The sequence below is a fragment of the Eutrigla gurnardus genome, assembly GCF_963514095.1.
Source record: "Eutrigla gurnardus genome assembly, chromosome: 8".
NCBI lineage: Eukaryota > Metazoa > Chordata > Actinopteri > Perciformes > Triglidae > Eutrigla > Eutrigla gurnardus.
The window spans coordinates 17,991,569-18,003,419 of NC_139922.1; the positions used below are offsets into that span (position 1 = coordinate 17,991,569).

General features: G+C 42.3%; 1 protein-coding gene across 3 annotated transcripts; it reads right to left on the reverse strand.

Moving 5' to 3' along the window:
* Nucleotides 1–86: 86 nt before the first annotated feature.
* On the reverse strand, nt 87–10,344 carry xpc (xeroderma pigmentosum, complementation group C). Of its 3 annotated transcripts, none has more exons than XM_084014817.1 (14): nt 9,981–10,338; nt 7,830–8,126; nt 7,586–7,682; nt 6,854–6,938; nt 6,592–6,749; nt 6,313–6,433; nt 6,102–6,191; nt 5,020–5,808; nt 4,759–4,919; nt 4,010–4,091; nt 3,236–3,367; nt 2,925–3,094; nt 2,401–2,494; nt 87–2,251 (listed from the first exon to the last, which is right to left on the reverse strand). In XM_084014817.1, the coding sequence occupies exons 1-14, from the start codon at nt 10,111–10,113 to the stop codon at nt 1,928–1,930; spliced, it is 2,733 nt and encodes a 910-aa protein (XP_083870943.1). In that variant the 5' UTR covers nt 10,114–10,338; the 3' UTR covers nt 87–1,927. The 3 variants fall into 3 exon arrangements, with proteins under 3 accessions (XP_083870943.1, XP_083870942.1, XP_083870944.1); XM_084014816.1 differs by having other exon boundaries at nt 5,020–5,794; nt 6,082–6,191; XM_084014818.1 differs by having other exon boundaries at nt 2,022–2,244; nt 2,393–2,494; nt 5,020–5,794; nt 6,082–6,191; nt 9,981–10,344.
* Nucleotides 10,345–11,851: the final 1,507 nt, after the last annotated feature.

The following is an 11,851-nucleotide window of genomic DNA, read 5'->3' on the forward strand; positions in this document are numbered from 1 at the left end:
CAACTGGATGGAAATATTGCACTCAAAGTTTATTAGCTATGAAGGTAAAAGGCCAGTGGTTCTATAAACAATGCATTACCCTCGCCTGCTTGAAACAGTGGGCCGGGCCCCCTGGGGTTAAAGCATTGGTAATTGGTTTTGAATTGCTGAGGAGGAATACATATCAGAATCTCAGATAACATTTGTTTTTTATGCACACATAATATCTTTCACAGTTCAGCTGTTACTGGTGAAAAAATACACAGGTTTTACTTTTACAAAATATTCTTTAGTTTACACTGTACTTTGGGTGAACCCTCACTACAAGGTACTGAGCAAATTCCTTGACAAGTCACAAATCCAATAACCGATCCATCCACCCTGGACAGGTCAGTCACAAATAATTTACAATTATTAAAATGTTTACTTTTTGTCATATTAGGGTCATGGTCATACGTTTCATCACAGAATTGGTCATATTTTTTATGCTACACATGATCATTTAAAAATGTGTTTTAAATACATGTCCAGTAAATGTAACAAAAGCAAACAGAGATTAGGAAATCTATTTAATATTGTTTTAGCTTTTTACTGGTATTTCAACAATTCTTAGAAAACGTTCTTTCCACTACAGCGATTTACCATTTTAAATACTGCCATCATCTGCTGTGTACAAACACGTACAGAGACACAAGGTGTGAAACAGTGACAAAACTGTGAAAGAGATGAGTAAGAGGCTGAATGTGAGAGCTGATACAGAAGACAGCAGGAACAAGTGAACCTCCGTGATTGTAGCAGCCTAACAAGGAAAGAGAGAAAAGGGGGAAGTACAGTATTTTTGAGAACTCAAGACAGAGAAATCATTTAACAACTTCATAACTGCACATTTCCTGCTTAAACCTCAAGTGATGGGTTAGATGCTCCAAATGTGCTTCCTTCCATCTCTCTTAGATAACAACAAAACATGGCCGTTTGTGCTAGTTCCTAAAAAATGTGACAACCAGCTGACAGAAAAGAACAACAGAACAAGTTTCTATTTCCGTTGTCAGGTCACACAGTGTACAGTCCAGCCAACAATGGATGTGGTCCAGTTGCTTGTCACATGGTGGCAAATCAAGGGAAACATGCTTGTATGGAATGAGATGAAAGGAAACAGTAGCAGGTAGCAGAGCAACTACAAGCCAATAAAACACGTTTATTAGCCTGTGTTGTTTGTAGTGTTGTTGGTACACGGGGTATTGTATTTACTCGCCACATAAGCCATCAATTCAAGTTGGCATGAGCCGTTTATGATGTCTTGTGGGCTGAACTGAAAGGGAAACCATGCCAACTGGGCTCAAACCAGCACTGATCTGAAGTTTTGGAACACACCCCCACCAAATACTTGCAAGAGGTCTGAGTGTATGACAGCAGGCGAGGTAAATCAAACACAGAGCATCTTTATCCCATGTTTAACATCAGAAATGTTAAGGACACCTGTTCTCACATAAATGTTGAGATTGCTCCCTCCAAAGCACTCTGATGACACTTTTCTGACCGAGAGCACACGTGTTAACTTGACAGATTTTATATTCACCTTGTGTTTTCTTCTCCTTGGCATCTAGGTAAGTACTGTATTTCTACTAAGCTTTCAGAGAAAAAGCTAACAGCAGAGTACATGAGCTAATGGTAGTGTGCAGGTTTAATGCATGAATAATCACCACCGGCAGAAATGGATCGATCGGCAGATCAGTTCACTGCAAAACAATCCACTTCTTCCTCCTCCTCTTCTGTCCTCTGCTGCTTATAATGTTACAGCGGAAGTTCCAGGGATAACTAAACTTGTTCAAGTTGATTCCTAAAGTTGTCCCACCTGAGGCACACTCCATCCTGCTTTCAAGGTATGAGAACATCTTCCAAACAAAATAACATGAGCAGTTGCATATCGTGTAGTTTTGGGTCTCCGACATCACGCTTTCTCAAAGGGGAACATATGCTTCTCTTGTCCTCTCTTTTCTCGCTTTGTCGTTGTCCTTTTCTTCAGTCCGCTGATGCTCCCTGCCTCCTCGTCTGCTTGTCTATTCTGTGGCCAAGACATGGCCAGAGTCTCAGACGCCGTCTTCGCTGAAGGACTTCCACCCGCGACCACCTCCTCATCTGACGAAAGCCCACCAGTCTCCTCAAGGCTCTCCAGTCCCTGTTTTTTATTGCCGTAGCGCTGTTGAAGTTTTTCTCTGATCAGGAGCCCCTTCACCAGCAGAGTCCAGTTGGAGATCACCCTCTTTTCTTTTTTCTGGAGAGTAAAGGAGAAGCAAAGGTGATGTGGTGGTTTTTAAATACTTGTTATGCTTTAACTTGAAAATAAGCTAAGTAAGCATAACTGCATGGTCATAGAACGTCAGTCAGTCAGTCAGTCAGTCAGTCAGCCTTCTACCCACAAACCTCGTGCTCCTTCTGTTTCTGAATATGTTGATCTTCCAACCAGGCTGCTCTGAGAATCTCCTCATGCTCCTCGCACACAACGTAACCATCAGTCCTGAAACACACACACAAAGGACTAGTTTTACCTGAGAGAATGCATGAAAAGGTGGAAACGTTCCTGAGCATGCAGCAAAACTAACAGCAGCAGTTTTTACAATACGTCCTCATCAAATATAGGACGTGAAAACTTGCTCATTGAGAACAACACAGCTAAACTTAGAAAGGAACTGATCCAAGTATGGAGAGTATATAGAAAAAAGCAGTGCAGGCTGATATTACATTTTTCTAAGAAAAGTATCAATACATATGTAAGAAAATATATTTTGTGTTTTTACAGAGGTAACAAAAAAAATCCTATATTAGATAAAAGCAATGTCAAGAAAAAACAAGAATACAAATACAATTCAGCTAAAATCACTGATGTGCTCCTGTACTGATCATTCTTGTGTTAACTCCAAGCAGGAGGTGGTTCTGTGTTGTCTTACACAGCGTGCGAGTATCCTCCATGGAAGTCGAAGCCGGTGACCGCAGGTGCGGCGTCCATGTACAGCTTCCTGGCCACGCGGTTCAGGTTGGGCAGCCTGAGGTGAACACAGCCCACCGGTAACATGCAGGGTTTGAACAGGTAGACGTTACCATAGTCGTTACGGGGAACCTGAAGGGAACAGTCACAGACACACACATTTGACTTCTTCTGAATGTACTGCTTGTTTATTAAATCCATGTTCCAATTTATCTGCTGCAACAGTGACCCCGTTTCCTTCCATGTATCATTCCAGTCCACAAAGGCGGTTACCTTCCCATCCACGGCAATAGGTGGCTGGTACTCTTCAGTCTGCCATTCTCCAAACAGAGCCAAGTCATTCTCTTCCTTCTGCTCAGACGCCATCCGGGCTTTGCGGGAACGATTAGAGAAGCCCTTAACCATCTGAAAGACGGTGCCGCGATGATACATGACATGTCATTATCTACTCAGTTCAGTCATTCAGCAACTAAACACAGTCATTTGAATCCTCCTCCATTTAAGTTTTCATTTCTGAGACATATATTAACTGTGACCTGCTTTACAGTGTATCTTAGTAGTCTAAAACAGCAGCGACTTTGATCTACACTGCAGGGAAACCAGTATATTTCCTCTTGAAACCACATTTCTACAACCTCTCTTTATTGTTTGGATGCAAATCCCATAGATGATTGTGTGTCATTTTCACAGCTCAAATCAACCAGAACTCATCCACTTCAGTATAAAAGTAATATGGAAGAATGGCGGCTGAATGCACATCAGTAGGATGTTACATTTAAATTAATAAACTGTGACCATGTTTTCATTTTGAGGGTTTACACTTCCTGGAGTCGTTCCTCTTATTTTGTAACATTTGCAACCAGTCATGTCAATATAAATTGGTGGACCGATTTGGCAAGAGTGGAATTAAGTTATAGAGGAACAGAAATAACAAGAGGAACAAACACACATAGAAACTAACGGAAAGAGGAGAAGTGACGGATGGAAGAGGAAAAAAATATGAGATAAACAAATTAGAACAGATTTGAGAAAGATATTCTCTTTCACCTTATATGGCTCCTCTCCTATTCTGGCAGTCCGTGCCTCTTTCAGCCAAGTGTCTCTGGAGTGGAGGGTGTGCACACAATCCCTAAAGAGAAAGACGATTCAAACGTGATAAGAATAAAGAACACACAATGTCTGCAAGTAAGTATGAACAACCAACAAACATCTACAGTGAACAGCAGATGTAACTTAATGCTAGCAGATCTATCTGATCACTATTAACATGTGCCATTAAATCTATTTATTTTCAACGCCACAGCCTCGCACATGACAGTTTATCTAATCCAAGAGCACCACCAGGTGGACACTGATGCTCATACCCACTATTCATTCAGACACACGGGGCATCATTAGCTTTGTCAAAATTCAGCTGATCTTCCAGCACACCCAGCCAATGAAGATATGTCCTCCCCCAACCTCCCAGACACCAAAACTCATGCTGCATTCAGGTGCTTCTCTCAACTCCTGAAGTAAAAATAAAATAAAAATGTACTTGATGACCAAATACCAGTGGTAAACTGGGAAATCTTTCATGATGCCTTAGTTTGCAATGCCAATGGTGATATTTAAGATCAGCACGTGAATGCCTATTGTGAAAAACGGTCAGCGTATACACATCCTGCGATTCACATCACATGTCCAGTTTGCTGAGAAAAAACTTGTGTGCAAACACCTAGTGAACAAGAAGACGTGAAAATTGTACCAAAAATTCAAACCAAATAAGGCTGCACTGCATTGCATTGCTGACTGACCTGGAGTAGACCGGCTCGCCCCTGCAGTATCCCAGTACAGTGGCGGTAGAAGGGTAGATAGCTTCATATTTCAGCAGGTGTCTCTTTAAGGCGTACAGCGGATGGTTCTTATACTCGGTTACTGAGATGGGCAGGGGTTTATTCAGCAGCCTGTTCTGGAGCTGGAGCCAACATGAGTGAAACACAGAGAGAAGATGGGTGTTATAAATAACTATAAAGGCGTGTTAAACTGGTTTCTGTCTGGATGTCTACATGTCTCACCTCCTTCTCCTCCTTTTTGTCCCTCTCATATTCGGGTCCAAGGAACGGCTCAAGCGTTTCTTCCCACCATTCTTCATCCACCCGCCTCTTCCTGGACGTGGTCAACCACGTGGGGTCGTACTTCCTCCCCAGGTCCTTCACAAACCCGTCCCCATCCACTGACACCACATACGTCACCGGCGCCGTTGCATTCTGGGAGCACAGGTGAGGCATCCCGACGCCGCACTCCACGTGTAAGCAAACCCAGGAGGACGTTTTCTCCAGATACACCTCCAACCACTCGTCCGCTCTAGGCCCCTCCTTCTTCCTCGCACTCCTTTTTGTTCTGTTGCTCATCGTTCCTTCCTCTTCTTTTTCTTCCTCACACTCGTTTGTCACTTTGGCTTTGCTCTTTCCTTTCCCCTTCTTCCCCGTTGCAGATTTAGCCCCTCCCTCCGAATCCTCGCTGTCTTCCTCACTGGTTGCCTGAAATTGCTCCTCGTCACTAAGCTCCTCCTCCTTTTCCCGTTCACTGTCACTTTCTTCCTTGTAGCTGACTTTTGAGGCAATGCTGCGACGTTTTGAGTTCTTTGGCCTCTGCCCTCCTGATGTTATAGTCTTGTCCTTTTCCTCGGCATCCTCCTTTATTTCTTTCAGCTTTGCTTTCTTTCCTCCTCGCTCTTCCTTGATCTTCCCCCTTCCAGCTGGTCTCTTGGTGCCGGGAGAAACCTTCTGCTCAGGGGAGGTGGTTTTGGAGGTTTGCTGGCTTGTGTTGCTCTTTCCTGGGGCACCGGTTCTACCCGCTTTCCCCTGGAGAAAGGAGAAAGATATTTAGATTATGTTTAAAAGAACAGAAGAAGAACAAACATAATAATAATAATAATTCTCTTCATTACAGACTGATATACATATTTAGAGGAAAAATACTAGGAAACTACAGTTTTAGTCAGCACGACGAGACAGTAGTGGTCTTAATGCAAACTTGACCAATCTGACTTTTACACCTATTACGTAACAACATACCATATCTGTGTTAAACAACATCAGTTTAAAGCAGTCATTGGCTAAGCGTGGCTGCTGCACTGACATAAGTGTTGACGTACCTTGGCTGACGGGGGTTTGAGAGGAATCGGCTGCAAAGAAAAGACCAATCGGCAGAAGAGCTGCAGAGACCTCAGGACCAAAAGGAACAGCTGCAGAAACACAAACACTCAGGAGCTTAATTATTCATCCAGTTTGTTCTACCTTTGAGTGTCTACTCAAAGCCGGAATTTCACTTCATTAATTGGATTATTCTTGTGCCAAAACACCAACATGAGTCATCTCCTGGTGGTTTCTGGCAGACAGGCTGGCCAGCCGCCTCTCCAGCAGAGCCCGGGGGTCCGGTCGCTCCTCATAGGGAAGACTGGGGTTGAGGGTGAACGTAGCTCTAAACCTGAGAGGGAAGAGAGAGAAGAACATGGAAACATAAGATACAGTGTTGAGGACCTGATAAGGTGACATTGATGACTCTGGACTCTGGACACTGGTTTACACATTCTGACACAGAAAGTAGCTTCAAACAACACGCGTGTCATGTTAAGGAGCACACACCATTTGAGCAGTCCAGAGAGGTAGTTTTGGTCGATGCGTTCCTTGGCGACCATGCCGAAGTGGGTGGGCAGCAGCGACAGAGTGATGGCCAGCAGGTCCGGTTCGCTGCACAGATGGCTGCGGAACATCCCACTGGCTATCAGGCACATTAGGTGAACCTGAGAGACCAATCAGAGGTTTGCAATGAGCAAAAAATCCCACTGTGGTGACTTCAGGTCAGTATTATAGGAGACGGCGATGAGAAGCCGGTAGAAGTTTTCACCTTGTGCGTGTCTATCAGCACGTCCTTCTTGTATCGGTTCATCATCCGCCTGAGATACATCTCATACTCAGCCTGCCTCTTTTTTCTGGCCAATGACAAATGATGATTGTTAGAGTAAAACAGACAGACATTTCTCCAAAGTGTATACTCACACACACTTCTAAAATAAATATAAGAAACGTGCATCTATTGGCTGTTGCATACTCGGACTGATTGTAATCCAACTAAAATATCCCATGAAGGTGCAGTGTTTGAAATAGACCGATTCTAGGCGCCGGATAGCTAAACTCGGTAGAGCTGGCGCCTCATGTCCCGAGGCTAAGCCTCCATAAATAAAGGCAAAAGGCCAAAAAATAATACTTAAAAAAGGAAACAAAGAGACCAATTCCAGATTCACGATAAATACAGAAAGATTGGGTTTCACATGGAGTACGTCCACGGAGCCTTAAGATGCTCTCGAAATACAAGAAATGAAAAGAAAATATCCGTCAGGCACTCAGAACATGAAGATAAGCTATCTTATCTAAGCCTGAATAAATAAAGGCTTTTAAAATAATTGCTTTGCTGAAGAGTGTCTGTAGAATGTTTCCTTTTTAAGGCAAAAGATGGTTCGCAACGCTAAAAAGTGGCTTTTAGTGAACTAAAAATAAATAGGTCAGAATAATAAAAACAGATGATAATATAAAAACGAAACTGTATTTTACTGTTTTTACACTACACAAATGTCCTTACCTTTTTCTGACTTCTGGAGTTTCGATCTCTATCTCAACCGGCTGAGAGGGCAGGACGGGTTCAGGTGGTTCAACCGGACCCAGCGGCCCAGAAAGCTCTGATCAACACAGACACACGCATGACACACTAATCCTTGTGAAAATAATATTTTCCAACTTTCTCACCTTCTCTGAAATTTAAAAACTGTTTTAAATGTAATATGAAACACAAATAACTTTTTTTTTTTTGCCGATTCCTCACTTACCTTCCACTTCCTCCCAATCACCCTCGTCTTCCTCACTGTCCTCCTCCTCCCGTTCTTCTGTCTCTGTTTCCTTGACGTCCACCTTGGCTGCAGATGATGCTGAAGTCTCCATGTCAAAGTCATCTTCACTGTCAGGCTCCTCCTCCTTAACTGGCGACCGGAAGTATTTACTGGTTTTGACAGCAGTTGAAGTTGTGGATGCGGTGGAAGAGGGGCTCCCTGCCACTTGTTTTGTGGAGGAACGTGCTTTGGATTTGACCTTCCTCACAAGCTTTTCCTCCTCTGTGATGCCATTACCTAGATGGACCAGCAGAAATAAATAGATTTAATCTACGGGGTGTGAGTAGTCAGTAGTTTATATATAGTTTTCTCACTTTTTATCTCCTTATATAGTTGAAATCGGTGTGATGTAAAGCTGCTGTATTTAGCTTCAATGAATCCCTGCCACATGAAAGCAAAACAAATGCATGATCACAAATAAGATCACCATCAAAGACTATCTGGGCGGCAATCAGCCGGTGCACTGCATTTTATAGTCTGAGCCAACGGGTACTTTTTGAAAGGAAATTTGTTTAGCTTGCCCATAGAAAATGGACCTGAAGCTCAGTTTCTAGTCAGAGGCCACAGGGAAATGTAATTATTTACTAGATTAAAATCTAATATAAGTAAAAGAAATCAACAGTATGGAGTTGGTTGGGGTCCCCCTCAATGCAGGAAGCAGAAACGCTCAGGGGAATTTTAGTCACAGTGTATGAATTACTTGTCATAACACATGAAAGGCACAAAAAGGAATAAAACACAAGCTACCAATCATCACAACCACACTCCCATTTGTTTATAGTACAGCCTGGACTCAGTGATGCTGCTTTTAAACAAGAGCAGAGAGACCGATGCTGCGATATTTGAATTAATTGGCAAAACATCAAACTGAGAGAGGCAGACCTGCTGAGAGACACATGTAACATGCTGTTACTGATAATGATGCAAGTTTCAAGGCCTATTAAAACAAGAATTCATGCATATGCATGCAACAGGTATGTATGGTGTATGCTTTACAAATACACATACTCAGAACAGAAATATTCTACATTGTTATTTATTTCATCTGCTCATAAATATTATATTCGTCTGCTGTGTCATGGCTTTGTTGTTTTTTTGGGAGCACAATTTCAATAAAACAATTTCTTATAATACGATAGAAATGGTCCTCCAGTCCCACAAAAAAAACCTGTTTCTTGTTTTGATGAAGTGGAGAACAGATGTGTATCTGGGCCAACAGATTCCCTCCATCCATGACGCATACCTGCAGTCTAGCTGCTCAAAAGAGTCTTTTTGGTGGCAACGACAACAATACAGCCACATGTAAGAAACCACAAGGACTGGAAATGAGCCACTGAAGACGCTCTTGAAGATAATTCAGCACTTACAAAGATAAACACCACAACCTGAGGCCATAATGAAGTTGGTGAATTCTCTACAAACTCAGTGAACCATCACGTTCTGGGGGCTTTCAGTGGAATCATATTGTGAGGATATATGTATGTCATGTTTTCATTACACATATTCTTGTCCAAACAAAAACGTGTTGAAACCCCCCCAAAAATTACTTTTTGAAGTTTTTGTTTGCATGTGTGAAGGATTTATTTTTCTCATCTGTTGTGACAACATAATTGTATTATTATTTATTGATTGCATTCCTCTGTATTTTCTTCCTCTTGTATTATTCATGTGTTGTTGTTTAATATATATTTCCAATATCACACAATATGATACTAAAACAGTATATCAGTTTATTATATCAGCGTCGCAACAACAGTTCATGTAGTAATATCTCCAGTACACAATGACAATCAGCTCTAATTCATAACCTTAGCACCTTCGTGTGTATTTAGGAGGATACACACACAATAAAAACTTCATTGTATGCATAAGCTCAGAGTTACAACTGAAACTTTCCCTCCTTACTTCACTATCTGGATCTGATGTCATTCCACACCAACACTAGTACTTAGCACGCTAAATGTGGGTTTTCCCATTCATTTTTCCCGGATGCACACTTCGCACACATGCTTTGCAGCCGGCAGGGAGGCTGAGCGGTTAAATGTGTCCGTATAAAGCGGGGCGGTGATGAGGGGAGCGTCCTGTTCGTACCTGCGTCTCTCTTCTTTCCTCTCGCCGTCGCTCCGCCGCTCTTCGCCTTCAGCTTCGCTTTCTTTGTGTCGGCCTCCGTCTCCTGGCGCTCTCTCCGCTTGGCCATGTTGCCGTTAACTCCTCCAACTCGCATCAATTATAAAAAGAAATCACCTAACTGAGCTGGAAGTCCTCTCAGCTGTCCGCGCGGTGTTGTGTAAGAGCCGGGGAACAGCAGTTATTCAACATTTCACTCAGCAGCTTCCATAACACACGAAGAAGAAACTACACTTGTTTTGGAGGCGGGGCTCCGACGTCACGTCCGCTCATTCTTCTTCGTCGCCACATATTTTGCAACTTGCCTTTCCACATTTTGGACACTGAGGGGCGATGTTGTGCTATATGAGTCAAATAGCTGTTCATACATAGCTGATATTACAGTGTGATCTTGAGCTTCGATGGCGTCGCAGTGAAACGTAGCCTGTATAACTAAATAAAATCTCTAGATCCACAATATTACTTTATATAGGTCACTTTATAGTTGTAATGGTCACTTTATAGTTGTAATATATTTTATAGTTGTGTAAAATAAAACATTTTATTTCTAGTCACTTTCTATTTTATATAGCTTTTGTATAGTTTCTAATGTATGTTTAATGTATAATGTATGTTCTATGTATGTTATTGCTACTGGATGCTTGAATTTCCTTGGGGATCAATAAAGTATCTATCTATCTATCTATATTAAAGACAGCGGGTCTCAAAGGGTCATACCAGATTTTGAAAAAAGTTTTTTTTTTAGGTATATAGGTATAAACTTTACATCATACAATGTAAAACCACCAGTAAAGTAATTTACTGAGGTCATGGTCAGAGTTGCATTTCCATGACAGGTTTAATCCAACAAGTGGCGGAATATGAGGATGTAAATACAGATGTAGTCTTTTAAATCAGTGATTTTTCTTTTGTAATTTTCTCTTGAAATATGAATGCTTTGTTTTTACCACAGAGTCAGTCTGCCAGATTTTTTCATATTATAGAACTGGAGCATCTCGATGTCTGAGTCTCACCTCATTAACAAAAAGAGCTTCAATTTAATTTGCATCTCATTAACGTCGGTTTCCTAACAACTATGTCAGGAGGACCTGAGACTCTCATTCACCAGCTCCAGACGTGAGAATAATGTGGCTATATTTGTTTCTCTGTGTCAGCCATTTCCTGGGAGTCGATGCCTTCCAGCTAGTGCATGCTGGGATACTCTCTCACTCGGACCTTGAATAAGAATTAAGTGGGTAAAAGACCACGGCTGAATGAATGCTCTGAGTTCTGCCTCTTCACTCCAAATCAATGTGGTTAATTTCAGTTTCATCCTGCTCCGCCGTGATCTGTATCGATCTTGTTCTTATTCTGCAGCAGATGTGTGTGTTTCACTTCAGAGAGCCGTCTGTCAGCTGATACAGTCAGACAGCTTCAGACTGACTCGCTGCAGTATCGGGGCCTGATGGGACCAGGGGAGCGTTTAAATCCTGAGTGTGTGTGTATGCATAACGGATGCACAAAACATATGCGGACCTACTACTATATATATACACACACACACGTACATGAATGCGTGTCTACATTTGCAGTGCGTGTGCCTCCATATTTCCATGTGACAGGCTTTTGCTTCACGGTCTCCTGGATGTGTGCATGCATTTATTACCTACTGTAAGCATGTGGGCTCTTGAGAGTGTGCTTATACATATTGTTGTGATGGTGGGTGATGGGGCATGAGTCCACGGTCCAGTGTGGTGTGCTCCCAGCGCCGTGCATGGCTTCCATCCCTATATGAACCATCAGTACAGTCAGATAGGAATAAAAAGCCATACAGCGCACTGGGCATTGGGAAGACT